Consider the following 22,802-nt stretch of genomic DNA (forward strand, 5'->3'; position numbering starts at 1 on the left):
ATCATAATGTTCATGGTTCTTTATGTTATTTTTCAATAAATTATATACTTTGTTCATAGTTCAAATTATTTAGATTTTTTTTTCGTTATTCATCTTATTCTTATTAAGTACTAAGTAGGTAACACACTTTTCAATTCAATAATAAAACTTAAAATACTGTATAATGGTAGAGAGAATCAGAGAAACAACAATAAACATATAATATATTTTGGTTTTTTACATTTATTTTATTGTAGGTATTTAATAGTATCGTTATGTTTATATACTTAAACATTGCTATTACATTTTAGGTACATTTACGATTTGTTCTGGGTAGAATACATTTATCAAAAGTACCTTGAGTTTTTTTTCAATTCCAAATTGTTTTTAACTTTTTATTTCCATTTTGAAAATCGCTTTTACTTTTTATGTGGCATGATTTTAATTTAAAAAAAATAACAACGCTGGCTCAATGATTGTTGTAGAAAGACTCGTAATTAATATTTAGTAAAGAGTCAACTTATAAGTTATATTATAATAGTTCCATGTTTATAATTACAACAGTTACAACAATAATTTACAGATATCAGTTTGTTGTGTTTATTTTCCACTTCACTAAATGTAAAAATAACTCTTATAATAAAAGTCTCTAATTGTACCACGGAATTATAACACTTACTAATCAGTGATATATAAATATATAATTACTAAAGTAGTAGTAATAAGTTATACATTTTCTTGGATCTAATATCCATTCTAAGATAATTACAATTTGTATGTATAAAGTATTATTTATACTTTCGTAGTCGATAACATCCAATTGTTGTAATAATCATAATAAGATTTTTTCATGCAAATTTAAACGGGCCCCAATTACATGTCGGAAAACATACGTTTTAAACATCAATATAAAACGTGTATTCAAAACAATAATTTTGATAAATTTTAAATTAAAATTATCTATGGATTTTTCTACTCGTCTGCAGGATAATTTTTTTAAAGACTTTTTTTGATGAAAATCAACAATTTTTCGAAATTAAAAACAATGGCATTAAAAAAAATTGGGTCAATTGTTTTAGACTGCAAAATTGCAAAACTGAAAATATTCATGATCCCTTGGCCCCTCATATTTAGATAGCATCATCGTCCTCAGCGTAAGACACTACATAAGTATGAATAAAAACTAATAAGTTTTAAAAAAAGATATTCCATAAGGAAGGCTTAATCTATATATTAATAAAAATAATAATTATAATACAATTAATGTTTGATGAGTGATAGAGGGACGCTAATTGACTATTTTAATTTTTAAGGATTCATTAAAGGGTATTTTTTAAATGTTTTTTTAACCCTGAGTGGTAATGTAGCACGGAATAGTGGAATATTGAAATATATAGATGAGTATCCGAATGGCCGAATAGATAAGTTTTAAAACTACAGGTTAAATTAGTACTATATTAAACAATAATAATAGGTATTCAAATAATAATCGAAATTTAACATTAATACCCAATGATAATCGATAAATATCCAAATCGCATGAACTATATAAACTATATCAGCTTCTTACTTTGTGTCAACAATATATCAGCTAATGTACGACTATACGACTATTACCGTAAATACAGCTGTATCTAACATCTCTTAACGATTATAGCACTATGGCCATTGGCCATGGGTAAATTAACTAAACAAGTGGGTATCTTTTGCTCCAGACACTATTGGTACCTATTGGCGCTCAAGCTAACAAGAAAAAAAATCAGGAACTTAAAATATATTTGTTGAGTGAAATAGATTAATAAAGTAATTCAGACACGTTTAAGTTAAATTAATAAATAAATTTTAGTACTTCGAATAATTATCATAATAATAATAATAATAATATTATTATACCGCACTAACGTAGTAGCCATGAGTTGCCTTTCTCGACTACCATAATCATAATAATACTAAAGCTATAATATGATCTGCCACACCCGAGATTGAATGTGTCATCTCAGCATTTATACTTCTCTTACGGCTTTATAAACTTATAAAGTTATAACTATACGTATATATTTAAATTACAGTGTGTGATATCTTATGCAATTAACAGTGGCGTAACTCTAAATTTGGGTCCCCGAGGCAGTTTTAAGTGTTGGCCCCCCATATATTTATAATACCAAAATTTAAAAAAAAAACAGTCATTACTTATTATAAATATAGTTTGTTTATGTTATATGTACAAAACTACAAAGTAGCTATTCAAAGTTTTTTTTCTAGCTTCCACCTCAGAAAATGTTTTTATCAGTTCTTTAGTGTCCATTTGTCTGTTTTCTAATAATATAATAGGTATGTTTTGGCTGTTTTGAACTTTTTTCTAAGTACTACTAACCTAAACTGTCTCGTGAATTTTAAAATGAAATTCAAATGTTTGTTTATCATTTTAGATTCTGAACGGAGTGAGGAATGTATTGATTTTACAATGATGTATGTTTTTTTTTATTTTTGTGTCGTCATCACGTTTTGGAGTAGAAATAATGCTTTGATTTTTTACTTCAGCCCCTTTTTGAAAAGCAAAATTAATCTAGTTGGTATTTAGGGAGGGGGGTCAAAAAAACGGGAATTTTTACTCATAATCAGTTTTCAACAAAATCGATTTTTTTATTTCGCTGTAACTCAAAAATGAATCATTGTGAATACTTGAAATTTTACAAAATGTTTATATTATGGTTATATATTTACGATTAAATTTTCAAAATATTTTGACTTTTAAAGCTAGGTTTAACCTAACCTCGATTTTTCTAAATTTTTTTTTTACTATGATAAGTACAACTTATAATAAACCTTGTATTAAATTTTATTATAAGTTGTACTTATCATAGTAAAAAAAAAAAAATCAAAAATCGTTAGTCACAATTTTTGTTTATAAGCATTTAAAGTTCAAATGTTTACAAAATATATCCAAATCGCAAAAATTAGCAAGGAATTTTGAAGTTGAAAATTCATAACATTTTTGTGATTTATACCTTAAGTTAAAAAACTCAATAAAAGGTTTTCCATAAGTTTTCCTTCAAATAACTGTAAAAAAGAACTCCAGCTTCAATATAGAAAACATTTTGTGAGCGTATGAAATTTAATTTTTTACGAAATCACGTAAAATTACAATATATTACAATTTAAATATAGGTAATAATATAATATTATATTCTACTAATTATTCTAGTCTGACAAATCATCTCTGTTCAGAATCGTTTTTTGTATACAATGATACCTGTCATTGCATTCAAATAGTGACCTACTCCCTATCTCTACTATACACTATACAGCAGAACAATACCCACTTGCCCACGCTTTTTTATAATACAAATTGTATTTACAAGAGTCAAGGGCCCCGTGGCTTGCCATCCCATATTTATGCTACTGGCAACTAATTTTACTGAAACATTGAGTGTAGTGTTTACTTTCAATAATAATATTTATCATAAAATATGATATATTTCCAAATTCCAAACTGACCAAACTTATTCCACCAAGAAAATAAAATATCACACTTCAGCTATTTAAAACTTTATAATGTTTATCTTTAAACTATTTTTGTACCATGTTGACGTCTTTTACATAGTTGCTAAGTATTTATAAATTTATTAGTTTTCAGAGAAAACCTAATCCAACGACCGACGATAATTATTGTATATTATTTTAATGTTAATTTTAAGTACGATGAACGAATATACATGCAATAGCCGATAGGTAATATATTTTGTATCAAGCACATATCAATAAAATGGATACCACATTAAACTCATTAATTAAATATCTACAATGAACCAAGAATATTCGCTATTTCGTTACATGTTCACTATACAGAGGATTAAAAATATTAAACATTACGTCTTTGCTTCATTTTCATTTATTATATTATGTTTGTACTTTATTATTTAAGTATAGATCTAAAATGCTACTACCAAATCATTCCTATTCTACTCGTTGTAAGCTCAATACTAATTTAAATACCTATTCCTAAATTAAGAACATGTTTCGCACAATCTGGACCAGATTATGTATTCATTCATTTTTGTATTAAATTTAAAATTAACCCACATAACTTTTATAATCTTCGCCATTTTAAAAATACTATTATTGCCACTATTTTTAATATTATGTAGCTAGGCATAAGTTTATCCAACTACATTAAACATTAAATATATTGTTATTCTATTATTTTAAATCAAAAATTATTTTGCATGCTTTGCAATTTCTCATTTATCTTTGTACTTATATTCTTTAAAATGTACAAACCAATATCATTATATAATAACCAGTGGGGAGCGGCGGCATTTATAGTACTGTACTATTAGTATAAATATATTTACAAAATAAATAGGCATATAATATTTTAGTATATAATATATTAATATATTATACATTAAAAAATTCATAATTAAACAAATTTTTAATTATTATTAAAATTATTTTCATAGTTTATTATAATATCGTTACGAATTCGCAATGTTATTATACGGGTATATGGATAGCTAAATATATGCCTATGCAACGCCGCAGCTTGTGCGACATTATGAATCGCACATAAGAATCGGTATTCTTATATTCTTTCCTGTATAAACTGTAGCCTCTATACTTCTATCTATAAAATGTAAAATTAATATGAAAATAGTCACTTGGCTGTCCGATATGAATATATGATAAAATCTGGCTCGTCATTGCAGAGGCAAAACAAATTGTAGATACTGGCGGTACTACTAATTAGTATTGACTATTGAGATAACTGTCCAATAGGTACCTACTCCAATGTCTATCATTAACAATTTATATAAATTATTAAATAATAAATATAACTTAACTTATGAGGTCATCGTGTTATCTTTCCTTTAATAAGTTATGACATTTAGGAGTTTATACAGCCAGTCATTACTCATTATATAGCGCGAGTTGGATGAGTTAGCATTAAGCCATTTATTATTAATATCTTATTATATTCTATAGAATATAATAAGATATTATGGTATACCATTGAATTAATTTTAATAATTAGTTTTGTTTTACACGATCATTAAGTTGTATGAACTGAAAATAAAAAATCCGCTCTGCTTTATATTAGTGTCGAGTGGGACACTGTAATGGGTGTGTTAATTTTAAATTTAATAATTTAACGATTCTGAACGGAGGCATGTCTGTCAATTTATACATATTATATATTATTTATATTTTATTTTAATTTATTTATTATAATTTTGTATAAATTTCATGATAAGTGTTTTTATATATAGCTATTAATGAAATTTATTTTACTATTTTTGCTCTAAGTAATACTTATATTAGATTGATTTAGTTTTTTTCCGAAAACGTTGCATTTATTTTGTTAATACCTATATAATTGTAATATAATATATTTTTACCCTATTATATTATTATTATTATTAAATTATGAGTTAATAATACATTATTGTAAAAATCGTAAAACAGTAAAGTAAAATTAATCAGCATTTTACAAATATCGTTGCGTTTAGTAAAACTCATAATATACGTAAAACGTAAGTGCCAACGAATGATTTTTAATTATAATAAAATAATAAACATTAAAAATAAACCATTAACATTCATCGTTAAAATAAAACGATTAGGTAAAAAACGTAATTCTATTCAAAAAAGTGTTCATACAAAAATTATACTTATATACATTTATGATCTATTAGGTAGTTTTAGTATGAAGCATAAATGAGCAATGAGTAAAGGAACATTGCAATTAATTTTAAAATTTGCTTTAAAAATTGAAGATTTCTTTACAATAGATATAAAATAATATAATATCATTAAAAAATATAAAAACATAAACATGAATTAAAATTGTTTTTATTTTAATTTAGTAACACCAATTAAATTTAAAGAGTGATGAGTTGAGCACGGGATAAATCTAATTAAATTAATCGTGCTTGAACTCCTCTAAATTTCAAGTTCTAGTTTTCTTTTTCTATTTTTGGCTCCATTATGAGCTCTCTAACACGTTGATGAACAGTTCAAATTTTAATATTTCTGAAAAGCCCTCAAAATCACATCACTTTTTCAACATTGCTATAGCTGTAGTTCCCCTACACATAAAAATGTATGAAGTACATAATATGTCAAAATATTTAAAATACTGCTAAACTGCTATCTATAACAGTTAGACAATACTCATATTAATATATTATATTGATACATTGTTTTGGCCCAAAAATACCGACGACATAGTTGGTGTATAGAAATAGAAAATACGATAATTAGTTATTATGTCGCTATCCACGAAAACCCACGAACTTGGTTAAAAATAAAATAGAGAAAATAAATATACCATTTTAATTTTTGTTTGGCTTTATTTTGTCAATATTCAATGATTTAATGAAATTTACTAGGATAGAACAATATGCTCTTTCATGTATGACTATACTGTCAATACTGTACTGCTCAAGTAATAATGCGCCATTTTTTTTTACCGTTTTCATATTACCTACTTCAAATTCAAAATAAAATTAAAAATATTTGATATCAATTTTTGAAATTACTGCTTTAAGGCTTTAACAGCAGTAGGCCCACCAACATTGAATTCATTATCTTTTTTGTTGTTTATGTAAAACTAATGTTACCTATATAGAAAAATCGAAATGTTTAAATAAAATTGACTATTCTATTCTCGGTAAGAACAAATGAACGATAATAATAATTTTATTAATTTTCCAACCACGAACTAAGATATACCATAGATTAAATATTTGTAATTATATTTAATCTATGGATATACTAAGTATATCTTAGTTCGTGATATGAGTTATTAATCAGTAGCCGCTTGTAGTAGTTTAGCACAGGAGTACGATGAAAAAATGAAAAAACTATGATACATCATACAAAAAATTAAAATGATAAAATAATAATAAGTACAAAATCAAACATGCCGTTGCCGTCCGATTTGAGCGACAAAATTCGCCGCACGTCATAAGCTTCTATAGCCGCCGCGCCATCGTAATATTATTACTCGTATAATATTATTAAACCTACAGACAGGGGCAAAGCCCTGGTATCAATTTAGCATACCCAGAAATAGATAGAGCTCTAGTTGCGCCTATGAGATAGAAATTAGGTTTGCAATAACTACCTCACACTTTATATAAATTTTTTTAATTATTTTTATCTTTTGACTTATAATGTAAGCTAGATGAGCATGTACTATAATGATTTAGTTTTTTATATGGTTTAAATAATTTTATATTTCGTTCTTTCAATTATCAGTTATTGTATTAAATATTTTCTCTACTGTAATATTAAGCTGAACGAGTTACATCCGTTACTTATATATTAAACTGAATTTTTTAATTGTTAAATATTTTTACTTTTAACATTATTGAGTTATATTCCTTTTTTATTTTCCCATTCGGCGATTCAGCCTTTTTGAATCATTTGCTATTGTACCTATTTTTAGTAATCTTGTCAAATTCATTTTCATCAAAAAATGTTAACAATAATATTATTCCGTTTTACATAAATAGAACATATATAATTGCATAATATGTTGGCATTTTTCACAGTTTGGTGACCGGTCAACATATCTTAAATAGGTATAATATCTCCCATGATAATATTTTAATATTTATTTTATCTTAATGTTTTTTATAACAATAATTATTACGAGTAAATAAAAAATATTTTTTATGTAATTTTTTTATATTACGATCCGTAATATCAGCTTTTACGTCAGTTCCGAATTTCTAATAAATTGGTTAATTAAAATTTATGGGTTCCGGATCGAAAAAATATTAAGTAAATATTGACAAATATAAAGAAAACTGAATTTCCGAAAAAGCAAGAATAATAATAAATTAAACCCGTGATGTAACCGAAATCGCGCGCGTACGATACGCATCCATGTGAAATGGGCTAGCAGGCAGTCACTGTCGATAACGTATTCTGAGAACTGTTTGTCAACCATCTGTATCTATATAAAAGCATAGAGTAATTCTGTGATATAAGTCTAATTATTTTGATAGTACAAACTGAACGATATCAAAAAAAAAAAAAGTACCATAATATATTATTATTTAATATTAGGAACATTATATTACGTGAATATTAATTTTATAAATTACCGTTCTAGTTCGTAAAATTTTAATCTCAATGTTGAGTGTTCCTCTTAAGTAATATATATATATATTTCCTCGTTATTTTTTTAAAATTAAAAAACAATTAAGTACACATTCTTTTTATTGACAATGAAGTTTATTTTTGACGAAATTGGATAATTAAACAGAGAACAACAATTGAAGGTAAATTTTTTTGGATTTAAGTTTAATTCATACATTAACACAATTCACATAATAATAAAATAGTAGCCGAGATATAGAAAATATAAACGAATATATTCAAACTGTAATAACGACATAACGTTCTACATGCATTCCAAATAGTATTGAAAAAAAATGTATAATACATTTTTTCGTTTTTAGGTACTGTACAATTTATAAATTGCTACATAGCACGTTATTTCCGCCTACATTTTAATAATTGTTATTTTATTACCTTCTATAAATATTACTTGCGAGTTGTGGGGACGAAACTTTTACACATTTACATCATTACATTTTACTATTCACAGCAAAATTATGAAAATCATTGATTATAGAATAATCGGTGCCTATCTGTCTATTCTAAAATCAATGTCAAAACATTTAGATTAGTTTTATGTTATTGCAGTATTGCTTATTTAAACCTATTATCTAGTCACATCGTATATTCACACTTATATATTCTTCCAATACTTCTAATTCACCACCATATTCTTCTTATATTTAATGGGTAGGTACTTTGTCAATAAGCTAGATAATATAATAATATTCCTCTTAAGCTGTTGCCCGTTATTATAGCTAGGTAGTTAATAATATTAAAGATACACTGAGAAATAATTATTTTTACAAGCATTTGAAGTTCTAATTTTTACAAAATTACGAAAAATATGTAAATTATTTTCTAGTTACAAATATATACAGTTTTAAATTTGTATAACTAAGACATACATTTTTTTATAAGGTTTTCTGTTCATTATGAGTCATTTTTTTTAGGACATTTTAAGTTCAAATTTCATTAAATGATTCAAATTAATACATATTTATTGATATAATGTTCATAACAAATCCGAAGTTCAAGATAAATAACTGTTGAAATATTGTAAACAATACACCTGGCATATTTATTATTTAGTATAATATATTAGTTTTTATTATACACTGTAATTTAAGTACACAGATATACATTAGTAAGTAATCAATTAATGCTTAGATGACACATTCTGATTATGGATGTGGCAGTACAAAGTCATATTATAATATGAATATAATTTTTTCATAGTTAGTCGAATTATGCGATTCATTGTCTATATACATTTGTTCATACATTTTTATTGTTTATTAGATTCAATATATTTAATGTTATAATGTCTATTGTATCATTTGTATCTAAGTTATTAACCTGTTCCATTCAACAATAATCTTTAGAGAGTGTTAACCTAAAAGAGGAACTAATAGTGAAAAAGAGAAATATTTTAATGATATTAAAAAAATAAAATTAATAAAAATGAAGAAAAACCCGCAGATAAATTTAATTGAAAATTTGGAGAAACACAATAAAAAGAAAGGAAAGATAAATTAAATATTATATAATTTATTCTAGCCATATTTTTAAATTTTCCATGCATTTTCAATGTCAAAAATGTAATAAAAATAACATTATATAGGTTGTTTTTTACATATTAAAAGTTAAAACATATACAATAGTAATCAGTTAATTACTTAGTATATATTTTTATGAAATCAGGGTGATAACTTATACAGATAATAAATATGATCAAGATATTATTTAATAATATTAACCACTGAAATGTTTATAGTTCATAATCAATTTTATAACAAATTCTATAATATGTTAAAATAATAATAAATATTTTGACAATATTTGATTTTGTTCTTAATTTAATTTTAAACTAACATTCTAAACTTGGTTGATATAATTATAAATACAACATTAAAAATACATAATAATATTATATGTCTTCTTTTGTATAATATAAAGAAAATTAATAATTAATAGGACTTGTTGGAAGTTTATGATAAAGAATGTTTAAGAAATGTAAAAACAATTTGTATAAATGTAATTTTTACCAAATAAATAATTATTCTTATTAATTTAAACACATTATGTATTATAAATCAAATGTTTACATAAAATAATAAAATAGAACAAATTAATATCATAATATTTATTTGTTTTGTTTAAAAAAAATATAAATGTTTTGTCAATAGTTCTAAAATAATTAAAAAATAATTATTTTTAAATTATGTAATTTAACATAAATCAGAAGCAAACAAAACACAATTTGATTTTCAATAAAGGTTAGTTAAAAATAAATTAAAATTAAAACTTCAATAACAAAAAATAATAATAATAATAAATTAATTAGAATTTTATGTTATATTGATTATTAAAATATATTTTTAGCTAGGAAATCACTGCCTAACATGTTCCAAAATAAAAATTAAAGTCAGCTCTTTTAATTAATAATAGTGAGTTCAAATTAAAAAAAACTGCCATTAAAAATTGTACTAATAAATTTAGTTTTTCTTTGAAGTTATAAGACTCAAACGTGTTATTAATGTTTATACACCATTAAAAATCATGCATTTAATTGCAATTTAAATATAAATAACATTTCTAATGCATATGTAGCAGTGGTTTAGTTTATACATATTCTTATTATAAATAAAGTATATTTTATTTTTTGAAAATAACTTATTGTTACAGTTATAATATTTTTTAATATTTTCGATTTTAATTATGAAATATAAAAAAAAAAAAAATGTATAAGTGTATATGAAAAAATAGTGTATTTATTAAAGCACAATATCATATTGGTGTGCGTGTGTATGCTTTTAAGAAATTACTATGTTATATTATTTAGAATAAAAAAGTATTAGGACAAACCAAGACAGTAAGTTGTACTTTGAAAATTAAATAAAAATTTATAAAAAATACTTAACAGTTCTAGGTTATATTAACATCGAGAAAAATACAACTTATGACCAATATTCTTTAACAATTATGAAACTTCACTGTTGCACAAAAAAAAAACCTATTGCGAATAACTAATTTATTAACTAACTTCAAGCACTTTTTAATTATTTATCATTTTAATTTGTTAATTATTATTATATTAATTTATCTAACTTGTGATGGTTGCAAAATACACTTAAATGTTTAAAACCTTAACATATAGTACTTGAAAACAGATCACCCTGTATATAATATACAACGGACTTAATAATACATTTATATTAAATCAAGGAAACACTAATCAAACTTAAATATAACTTAATATTAAGTCTTATGAATAACCAGATTAAGAGGACACTATACATTGATGCCAATGTTATATTGATTCTGATTTTAGATTTCATTTTTAATACTAAAGTAATTTTGCAAATTATTACATTTTTGAAATTATAATATTATTTTTTTTGTATAACCATTGATCACTTCTTAGATTTTATCTAATACAAGTGATTTACATAATTTAAAATAAACAACTTTAACATCTTTTAAAACGATTATGTATGTATAAAAATAAAAATAAAAACAAAACAAATAACTAATCAATAATTAGTATTCTTTTTAAAAATGTATAATATAGTATATTTTGTAGAAAGTAGAGTGATAGAAATAACTAATGTGTGTATAGGGTCCTCATGACATAATATATAATATGTAAATAATTTATGTTATTAAAACATTACTTAATTAAAATAAATAAAATTTACTCTAACATAAATGTAATATTTTTTGAAATTTGAATAATTAAAAATACAATATAATTTGTCTACATTAATATCATCACAAATCATGCAAAAAAAATTATTTTAATTTTCACCTATGTTTGTAACACATAAAATTCAAAGGTGAGATGCAGTATTATTCTACAGTTTCAGGTGCTATCACATCCAATTTAGGTTTCTTACATTCGGTAGCGAGATCAGATTCTTCTTCTGTACCATCTGCGAGTGAACGTTTCTGGTGATGTTTGAATTTCACAATGATACAAGTCATGTTATCACAGCCAACTCCAGCATTTGGTGTATCGGGAGCCAAACATACTTCAAATAACTAATGCAAAGAATTTATGATATCATCAAATTATATTCTAGATAATTAACCTTAAATCTTATGCAATAAATAGAGTTAATGTCTATTTGAAGCCAACATACTAAGCGGTTTTGTCGTGATTGGAAATAAAATTGAAATTAATACTTTTATTATTGTAGTTTTTTATTAAGAGGATGTCGCACCCGCGTGTATTGTCTCCATCTTACACACGTATGACATAATACGTTTTCGTTTACCAGTTTCTATAGTGTGTTTATAGTTTTCATATTAGAGTGAATTGACCTGTTATGAAACTTTTAGGTAAGAACATTATCTGTGTTCTCTTGTTGGTTTTTTTTTATGATATATTAATGTTTAAGTGAGTTATAAGTATAAAAAATATTAAATATTTGAATATGCTCATAACTCACTTAAAAATTGAAATATTGTAAAAAACAAACGAGAGTATACAGATAATATTCTTACCTAAAATTTTGATAATATGTCAATTCACTCTGATATCAAAGCTAAAAGTACACTATTGAAACTGTATAGTACAAAAAAAAAAAATTTAAGAAAATAATATGTTTATATAGGTAATTTAGAAAACATTAAAACTTGCCATAAAAAAATTGGTTCAGTAAATTTATTTATACAATTTGTTTTTTTATTATTAGTATTAATTTAATTAATGTAGGTAGCTATGTAATAAATCATGAATAATTATTAACTCGGGAAAACGTATTACGGTAGGTTATTGGAAAGATACATGATAAATAATATGCAACAAGTATGGATGAAGATGCACAATAGAAGTCAATCACAAAGAAACTCCACACTAATGTTGTCTTTAAATCCGTAGTATGCACATCAGTGCCGTGGCTCTATCTATTGTATTTGATCTAAGTAATTAAGTGAAATCATTGATTATACAGTGTCTTTCTTTTAAAATGTAACACAAAATATTTCAGTCCAGTGACTTTAAATTGATATAGGGTTTTTGGGAGGAGATAGAGAATACCTAAATACACATTTTTTTGACGATTTTAAATTTTTTATGTCTTAGTGCGCGCATGCGCAGTAAAATTTGCATTTTTTGAAATAGCAACAGCTGTTTTCAATATCAAATTTGGATAGACCAAATTTTTTCAAGTAATTTTTATCTCTTAACCATGACTCTAAAATCAAAATTGACTGAATGACAAATGAGCTAATGTTTTAATTTAAATAATTACATTTTTTAACAACTATTCTATGATATTACAAATTTATGTACGATTCAACATATTTTTTTCACACAGAATATTATGTTTAAAGACATTAAATAAAAGTATACATTTACTTCAAATTTTGTTTTATGTATTAGGAATAGTGTAAACAGATTGATACAACATTTGTAATTTCTATTATTTATTTAAAAAATGATTTAATAAATAATACCAACAATACCTAACTTATACATTTTTCAAAATTTAGCCCATCATTCTTCATTAACGACTGCAGACGACGCATTACTTTCATTTGGCTAATTACTTAAATGTGTTCTTTGCATTTTTCAAAATATCTGCACAAGCATTTACAATTTTATATTTAAATTATGTGGAATCATACACAATTTGTAAAATCATAGGATAATTGTTGAAAAATTAAATTATTTATATTAAAACATTTGCTTGTTTTCATTCAGTCAATTTAAGTTTTAGAGATCAAAATTATATGAAAAAGTTTGGTCATCCAAATTTGGTACTGAAAACACCTGTTGCTATTTAAAAAATGCTAGTTGTATTGCGCTTGCACACACTGAAAAATATAAAAATTATCAAAAAATGTGTATTTAGATATTTCCTATCTTTACCAAAACACCCAATATCAATCTGAAATCACTAAACTGAAATATTTCGTGTTACTTTTAAAAAGAAACATACTGTAGAATAGACAGATAGGCAATGGTACAGGGATTTCAAGTGACTAAAATTGTATTTATAATAGCTGCTGTTAGGTAGTGTTGTATGAATAATATTAAATTATTATAATTGTTGGCAAATAAAACATATTCCTAGACCGAGTGACTGGTTTGTGACAGAAAAAGTGATAAGCCGATATTTTCTTAGCATTGCACTATCAATTATCAGCTATCACCACTATAACTAAATAGTAAACACTTCATTGTTTATCTGTCTACTCTATAATCAATGGTATAGTGTATAAGAATTACTTCTTCACAAATTGATGATAATTTGACATCTGGACAGTGGATACGATTTAGTATAAAATCAACTGCTTTCTGACTGCACAAAGAGTTCCAAATACCATCACATGCTAAGACTATGAAATCACCATTTTCTGGTTTCAAGTCAATGGTTTGTACATCAGGTAGAGCAGTAATCATTTGCTTGGTATTTGGAAATAAACTATTTGTCTTGTACATGTGATCACCTAAAAATAATTAAACATTTACATTTTTAATAAATTATGAAATACACACAAACATTTTTACCTAAAGCTCGAGACATATTAAGACCATGGTTGATTCGTCCGTCACTTGAAACTCTTCCACCGGCAGCAAGAATCCTTTTTAATTCAGATTTATCCCTAGGTTTATGATCTTTTGACATCGCATGAGCTTTTCCATCAATAGACACTACACATCTCGAGTCCCCAGCATTAGCCACATAAAGCTTATTTTTTACTAATAAAGCTACAACTGCTGTACAACCACTGTCCTTTCCAGCCTGAAAATATTGATTTGTATTGTAACTATTACAATGCTATTAAAATTATTAACATAGGATATTATGTTTTTACAAGGGCTCTCTCTTGTCAATATACACAACTAAATAAATAATTTCTGTGATTACAGTACACCATAACTCATTTACCATACAATATTATTTTTTCATATAAAATTATATAAGTTGTAATATTCTACTTTAAATTATTGCTTGTTTAAGTGTTGAATAATACAAATTATACTAATGCACTATGTACCTACCTAGACAATGAAACCAATGATTCTTAAATCTTAAACAAAATTTAAATTTAATGGTTTTGCTTGTGAAATCCTGTATGTACTTAGTTAAATCTGACATTTTGATCATAAATAATATTGCTTGTATTAACGAAAAAATAATAAAAATATAATATATTACCAATTCCGTTTCAACAAGTTTTTTTTCATCTACATCGCCATTATCTAAAAGAAATAAAAATAATAAATATCATTGACAAAAGTTAAAATTAAAAAATTATAAATACCTACCTATTTAAGCAAATAATTATTTAAAATGTGTATTATATATGATCATTGATCAATATAATTAAATTGTTAAATTAGATAAATGATTCATCAACTATCTCGTTAAAATTAATTAATTTTTCAAACTGTTGATTTTAATAAATTTGATAGTTTTGAAATGATTTACTATTCTTTTTTAGTATCAATGTATTGTACATAAATTACAATTATTTGACTTAAGATAAAAATGTCAAAGTTCAACGGACCATGTATTTTCTTATTGTTTGTATATTTGAATCCAATAAAAAACAAACAGTTAAATAATTATAAATCATAATTAATTAACCATATGAGCGCGCGTAGACCTCATTGACAGGGTATATGGAACAAAAAATTGTACCCTTTTCCTCTAAAATAAAAAAAAAGTGCAGTAATAAATTATTTTCATTAAAATATAAAATTTGTTAGTAAATTTGTATAAAAAAATATAACATTATATTGAAATTGTCAATAACTTCTATAATAAGTATCTATTTACATGGCCATTTTCAAAAACACAATGACAAATTTATAAATATTGAGTTCTGAAAGAAAAAAAGAAAAAAAGAGGAAATATAAATGGGCTCTTTTATAGTTTGTAGTATGGCGTGGTATATATTACTAACACCTATGATTAATTGTTAGCTAATTAACTACTTATAACCTATAAGATGAATTATAACTAATGTTCTATTCAAATCTATTTCAAATGAGTCTAGAACCCATAGGTTTCAAAATCTTTACACAAATTAGGTCAAATTTTCTTTTGAAAAAGCTAATGACAATTTTCACAATATAAGTTATAAATATTTAAAAATTCCAATTCCTCAAAATATTAGCAGGTTCATAATTTATAAAACATTCTTTAAATATCTATCGGTATGTACTTGTTGATTAATGGTTATAATTCATAAATGCATTGTGATCAAAATAAACATACCAAAAAAATTTAGAATCCATGTTACCATTTTCTCCCCTGAATTAAAAAAAAATATATAATATATTGTATGATTAAATATTTAATTTCATATCAGAATAAAATGCAATTTATTATTAAACTGTTTTGTTTTTAATGATTTTGGTAGTGAATATCAACTAATAGTAGTTTGTTTTCATGAGTCATATCAATTGAAGTATATAATAACAGTGTTTACTTACCACTTTCTTCTGTTTTGCCGTTTTTCAATCGAAGAGTTCTCAGCCTCTTCAATACAGGCGGATCAATTAGACTGTCGTCGAAATCCATGTAAGCCTTGACTAATGCTTTTTCATAATCTCCTTTTTCGAACAGTTCGTTTTTGATCAGTGATGGCAACATCTCAACGGCATACTGAGCTACTTCAGCACCACCGTGTCCATCAAAGACCCCAAAAAGTGACATGTCATCATCAAAGTCCACCAAACAGACGTGGGCATCCTATAGAGCAATTATAAAACGACAATGATTAAACCGCCTTCGGGTATATCATAACGATGAAAGGTATGTGTCTGAGACCCGTCGAGATAGTGGGAGCACCCAAGAGTCGGAGGAACAAATCGAACTGGCGCTGCTGCCAATGTTACTGCACGCAAAACGGTCGCCTGACTTCCCAAACACTATTCGACACGTCTCTAAAACAGTCCTAAGTGGGTACTCACCTCTTGTTTCTCGCGCCAGCCCTGCATCGAACTGACGCCACACATGAGCAGGTCATTTTCCACGTCCTCCGATTCCTTGTCGGTTTTCGGTTTGTTCAAGTACGAACCCATTACTGCGGCGGTCGCACTCTCGTATCGTTGATTTTTGCGTCTCACTCGGCGTTTCTCTCCGGTGGCTCGAGCACAAACCCGCGACGACGTATGCAAAACGATGTGCAAAATAATGCGCAGGGAATATTTCCTTCGAGCGTCGCGACGTTTAGCAGGCGGCGTACGCGTCGTAGTGCGGCGAGTATTGATTGACGAGCCGTTAGGATGATTGGGGCGGAAGGCGACTGCGCGGCGTTCGGAGCGTCGCCGACGACTAGAACGCGCCGACGGCGGCGATAGATACGAAACGAGTGGTCTGATATTATTTTCATTTTGGTATTATAGTTTTGTGTGATGATTAAATATTGTTACGTGTATTGGCGATTATATTGCATTTTCGTGACCACAAAGGTACATAATATGAGTATTGTGATCAGAAATTCAGTAGATTATTCATAATAGTAATATTATGAAATATGATGTAAGGCCGGTAAAGGTAATAACACATATCATTGTTTGTTGTTGTGCTTCGCAGCTGTTATTGGTATTGTTGAAATATTACGATAATATAAAATAATATTTTATCACGCCGATTTCATGATTTATTTTGGCATAATATTGTATTCTTATAATATTATTAAGAATATTATACCGTTTTTGTTGCCGTCAAATTGTCATTAAAAAATAGGTAGATAATAATGTTTTTGTTATGAATATTATTACTATTATCATCAAGCTTATCGCCTGATCGGTCGGGCGTTTATCACATTTTATAATACGTCTTATCACGCCACAGATATTCAGAAAAATGCGAGAAAATTCAGAATTGTAATAAAAAATTAATAATCCACAATTAATAATAATTATAGTAGGTGCGAAGATACGCTACCGACGACCATATATTAGGACTTGACCACTTGGGATATTATTACTTTAATATTTTGATATAACTTGTCGAAAAGCTTTATATAATAACTTATGGCGAAACGTAATTAATGTTTTCGAGTTACGGTGCTATAGTTTTGTTGACAATCTTCGACAATAACAAGTTATTTTATACATATTTTATTATGAACTTACCTGGCCATCTGGGCATGGTTGCAATATTTTAGGGAACTTTGCTCCTCTCTCGCCGGAAAAAATCTAAATGCGCGGAATTTTATACGTTAAAATACAATTAAATATTCATATATCTGCATATATATGGGCTATATATAGGTATAAACAAAAAATTTCAAACAGTTAAACATACAATTATTTTTTTTTTTTATAAAATATGTATTTATATGAGAAAAAACTTAAAAAAATTCTTTGAAAAGTCTAATAATATGCAAAATGCAAAAATGCCTACATGTAGGTATTTTATATTATATATTAGCTAAAATTATAAAAAAAATTGTAATTAATTTAACTTTAAATAATAATATTATTAAAAATTATATAAGCATGATTAGTATGTAAAGTAAAAATAATTATTAAATCTGTATGATTTAAAGTCTTATTAAATTACCTTAAGGCTCTTTATTTAAAAAATAATATAACATTTTTTTTATAACTGAAAATATTTTATGTTTACTTATTGATAAAATGTAATATATTAATAATAAAATTAAATAATATACCTAGCACATTATGTTAATACGTATGTAGGTGTAAAATCGTTAAAATTATAAACCACTTAAATTTGATAAAATGTGCAACATATAGTATGGATTTGAATTGTATATCGGTGTATCATGAAACAAATTTATGTCAAATCAGATTTTTAATATGAGAAATCATAAGTAATATGCAAATAAATAAAGTTCCAAGTCTTGTAATAAATATCAAAATATCAAAAAAGATCGATTCTATTTATTATATAAGTCATACTTTAATACTTAGATGCTGAGTATTATAAATTTAAAAACAAAAAAATCTGCATTCTACATAGACAAATGATTGTTGACCACAGCTGCAGTTCATGTCAACTGTCAAGATATTTTCCCGGGCAATCCACGAAAGAACGAAAGACGTGAGGAACAATTTTTTTATTATACAATATATTACAATGTTATGTATTCTTGTCGGTTTTTCTGTACATACTTGATTTTAACATAAATGTTGTAATGTACCTGTCTTGCTGTACCGATTTCAAGTTGTTTGTCGTCACGGCAAATGAAAATGCATTATGCCCGTTTACAACAGCTAGTCCTTAACAAGCACACTGTGCCATTACTGGCATTACCTATAGGCTATTAATAATTTAGGGATGCAGCGTTTCTTAAACTGCATGTGTTCCGTGGAACCTTGGGGTTCCATTGAGATCACTTCAGGGTTCTGTGAAGCTTAAGTAATTTTTTCAAAATTGCCAAGAAAATTAATTAAAAATATTCAACTAAAGATTAGTAGTGGGGAAAAGAAGTTTGCATTATAGAAAATTACTTGATATAAATTACATAAATAAAGGCCAATATTAGGAATATTTGTAAAAATAAAAAGCAATTTCACTCATCCCATTAAAATGTATATTTAGTCTAATTAAAGTAATTATTATTAAAGTATACACAATTATTATTATTTTCTTTTTCATTTTAACATGTTTTTTTTAATTAAATACCTTTTAAAGTTTTAACACAATATTATTATATGGTTATAATTTATTTGCAAAAAATTTTAAAAAAAGCTAAAAAGCTATAAAAAAAAGTAGGGGTTCCACGATAAAAGTGGACATAAAAAAGTTTATGAAATGCTGTTCTAGGGTGATTATTCATACACATACATCCCATTTAATATGAGATTGTCCTTTAATATATTGAAATCAAGTTATAATAGCTATATAGCTTATAACTAGAGAGTGACGATGACTATTTATAAGCGATAAATTAGTAGTGTATAAATATTAATAATATACGGAAAAGTTTCATATCCCCACGAATAATAATTTTGAGCTATACCTATAACTAAATAATGAATATCGTTATTAATAGTTTAACATTTTAAACATGCAATTTTGAACCTATAATCTATATAACATGTTTATACAAAAAATTAAGCTTATATATTTAAACTTTTTGGTTCTTATGTAAACCATTTATAAGAGAATTTTTATTACATTTTTATCTTTTTAACCAAATGAAATAAATGTTTATCGACGTTTTTAGAAATAAAACAAAAACAGTTTAACATTTCTATAAATTACTTAAAAAAGTGAAAATATTTAAAATAAAATTTTATTTATAGAACATGATCACATAAATATTCTGTGAAATATGAAAATTAACATGTAATAAAAGTATTTAGTATTTACGTAAATTTGTTTTTTAATCGCAAAGAAATATTAAAAATCGTTTGAAGTGAATTGTTAATTTACGGGTGAAGTACATGCAATGACGTAAACATTTGGAAAATTAATTTAACCTTTTGATAGATTTATTCTAAGTATATAGAATTTTGAATAACATTTTTAAAATTTAGATATAAAAAGACAATTTTTATGAATTTTGTTGAAATTTTAAATAGAACCGCTTATAAATAAATATCATGACTATACATTTTCAATGTTTTTAAATTGATCAATAAACCATCCTTATGAAACCTACTACCTAGAATTAATATTTCAAGCATTTTTACCATGAGAATAATTTTTTTCAGCATTTACTAAATTGGAATGCACCTTGATTCTCGTTTAAATTGAAAACATCACGTTCGTCAGAAAAAAATGCAAATCAAAGAAAAGTTCCCAAAACTTGCATGACTGATGTCAAGCCCAAGTCCGGATTATACCTATCCTATTAGTGGCCCTAGCCTCAACTGAAAAGTAAATATTAAATAAGCGTCGCTTATCATATTTTACATTGACACTCATGAATTAAATTCTAAAAAATAGTTTACCATTTTAAAAAGTTAAAAAATGATGTTCCGTTCACTACAAAAAAAAAAAAAAATTACGTAAATATAATATTTTGACAATACCGTGTTACATGAAAATGATGAGCATTTCATTGTAGTTACACCTATCATTTTGCAAAAGTACCTATGATAAAATTAGAATTTGTTTCGTATAATACCCCTTGAACGATGACTTGAAAATAATCTAGACTTAAAAATGAGTATATATTAGATTCATAAATTATTAATTAGTATAAAAAAATTAGGATGTTTAAACAAATAAAAAATAAATATTAGTAATTAGTAATTAATATTAGTTGTAAATCAAGCATTTCGGTGCATATTTTTCATTAATCACGGTCAATAATTATGTCAAGCTGTGAACTTGTCATTGGAGCGATAGAAACCAATTTTATCTTAATAGTCAGTAGAAGATTAGATTTGATCTGTATTGGCTATATTATTGATTTTTTTATACATAGCATAAAGTAAAATAAATAAAATATTTATAGAAAAAATATAATTTTATAGTGTAATTTGAGTGAATTATTATTTTTAGGGCATATTTAACTGCATATTTTTAACGTTTTGATGCATTACCTACTGCATAAGTGCATATTTTTAAATGCATATTTAAAGATTTTTTAGTGCATTAAAGTCTTCGCTTCAGTTATAAATTTTTTTTTTTGTTTTTAAATCCATGGAATTTATATAGATTTAACCAAGATAGTCTAGACATTTATGACCAAAAGATATATTTACATATTATTTACTGCTCTTATAGAATCATAGACTCTGCGTTCTCTTTTATTTTATAATTGATTCATAATATCCCAATAATTAATGTTTTTATCACCTAAAAAATTGTCAATGTTTTATGCACAAGATAAACTAGCAACACTCTGAGTTCTCTCAGATCCTAATATAATTTTATCTTTTGTAATAAATTGAATGATGTCTTTTACTCGTCTTCAATAAACATACAAGTTAAAAGATCAAGATATTATTGGCTTATATGTTTTTAAATACTCGTTTACACTTATGACTTCTGTGCACGGAGCCACGGAAGTGTTAGTACGTATTTACCTGTATAGTATTCAAATGCTGTGCAAAATTGCAAGACCAGACTGTCCAGACTTTGTTATGAGTACAAAAATAATTTAAAATGTCCTATTCGCGAATCACAAGTGATTGAATTACTTACACATTTTTCTATAAGGCAACATTTTGAAAAATATCCAAGGACCTTTGGCAATCGCCGTATAATTGGATGTACTATACCGGCTATAGTCTATACTAACACATATAGTTGCAACCAAAATTCGCGAACGAATTTGCAACGTAGTCGGATGCTTAAGAATTAAGATTGCAAATTCAGTGAGTAACTAAAAAAAATGGATTACGTTTAACTTATCGTACAATCTATAATATAGCGTACTTGATTTATTAAAGTGTACTTTACTATATAGCCATGATGGCCGATGATATAAAATAGACTAAATAAAGAGTTATGCTTCTATATAAGTGATAATATAGGTATAAAAATGTCTGCGACTAGCCCAAAAAAATATTTTACATACCACTGTGTAGGTATCTATATCTAACCGATAACTCAACTTTTGACTTTCTAATTATGTAGTAATAAACATAGTGTATGTAGTTATAACGCGGCCGGCTTCGGGCCAGCTTCACGGTCACGTCTTCTACCGTCAGGCGTGTCCTGCCGTGTTCGTTTACAAAAAAAAAAAAAATAAAAATATTTTGACCGACCGTCCGGATTTTACCACCCGCCCAA

At 25.8% G+C, this 22,802-nt stretch overlaps 1 protein-coding gene across 2 annotated transcripts; it reads right to left on the minus strand.

Moving 5' to 3' along the window:
• Positions 1–11,588: 11,588 nt before the first annotated feature.
• LOC113556018 (probable protein phosphatase CG10417) lies at positions 11,589–17,712 on the minus strand. 2 transcript variants are annotated; one of them, XM_026960710.1, is made up of 7 exons: positions 17,048–17,712; positions 16,568–16,826; positions 16,350–16,385; positions 15,285–15,328; positions 14,633–14,867; positions 14,351–14,571; positions 11,589–12,156 (listed from the first exon to the last, which is right to left on the minus strand). In XM_026960710.1, the coding sequence occupies exons 1-7, from the start codon at positions 17,156–17,158 to the stop codon at positions 11,965–11,967; spliced, it is 1,098 nt and encodes a 365-aa protein (XP_026816511.1). In that variant the 5' UTR covers positions 17,159–17,712; the 3' UTR covers positions 11,589–11,964. The 2 variants fall into 2 exon arrangements, with proteins under 2 accessions (XP_026816511.1, XP_026816512.1); XM_026960711.1 differs by lacking the exon at positions 16,350–16,385 and having other exon boundaries at positions 11,601–12,156; positions 17,048–17,703.
• Positions 17,713–22,802: the final 5,090 nt, after the last annotated feature.

The sequence above is a fragment of the Rhopalosiphum maidis genome, chromosome 3 (genome assembly GCF_003676215.2).
Source record: "Rhopalosiphum maidis isolate BTI-1 chromosome 3, ASM367621v3, whole genome shotgun sequence".
NCBI lineage: Eukaryota > Metazoa > Arthropoda > Insecta > Hemiptera > Aphididae > Rhopalosiphum > Rhopalosiphum maidis.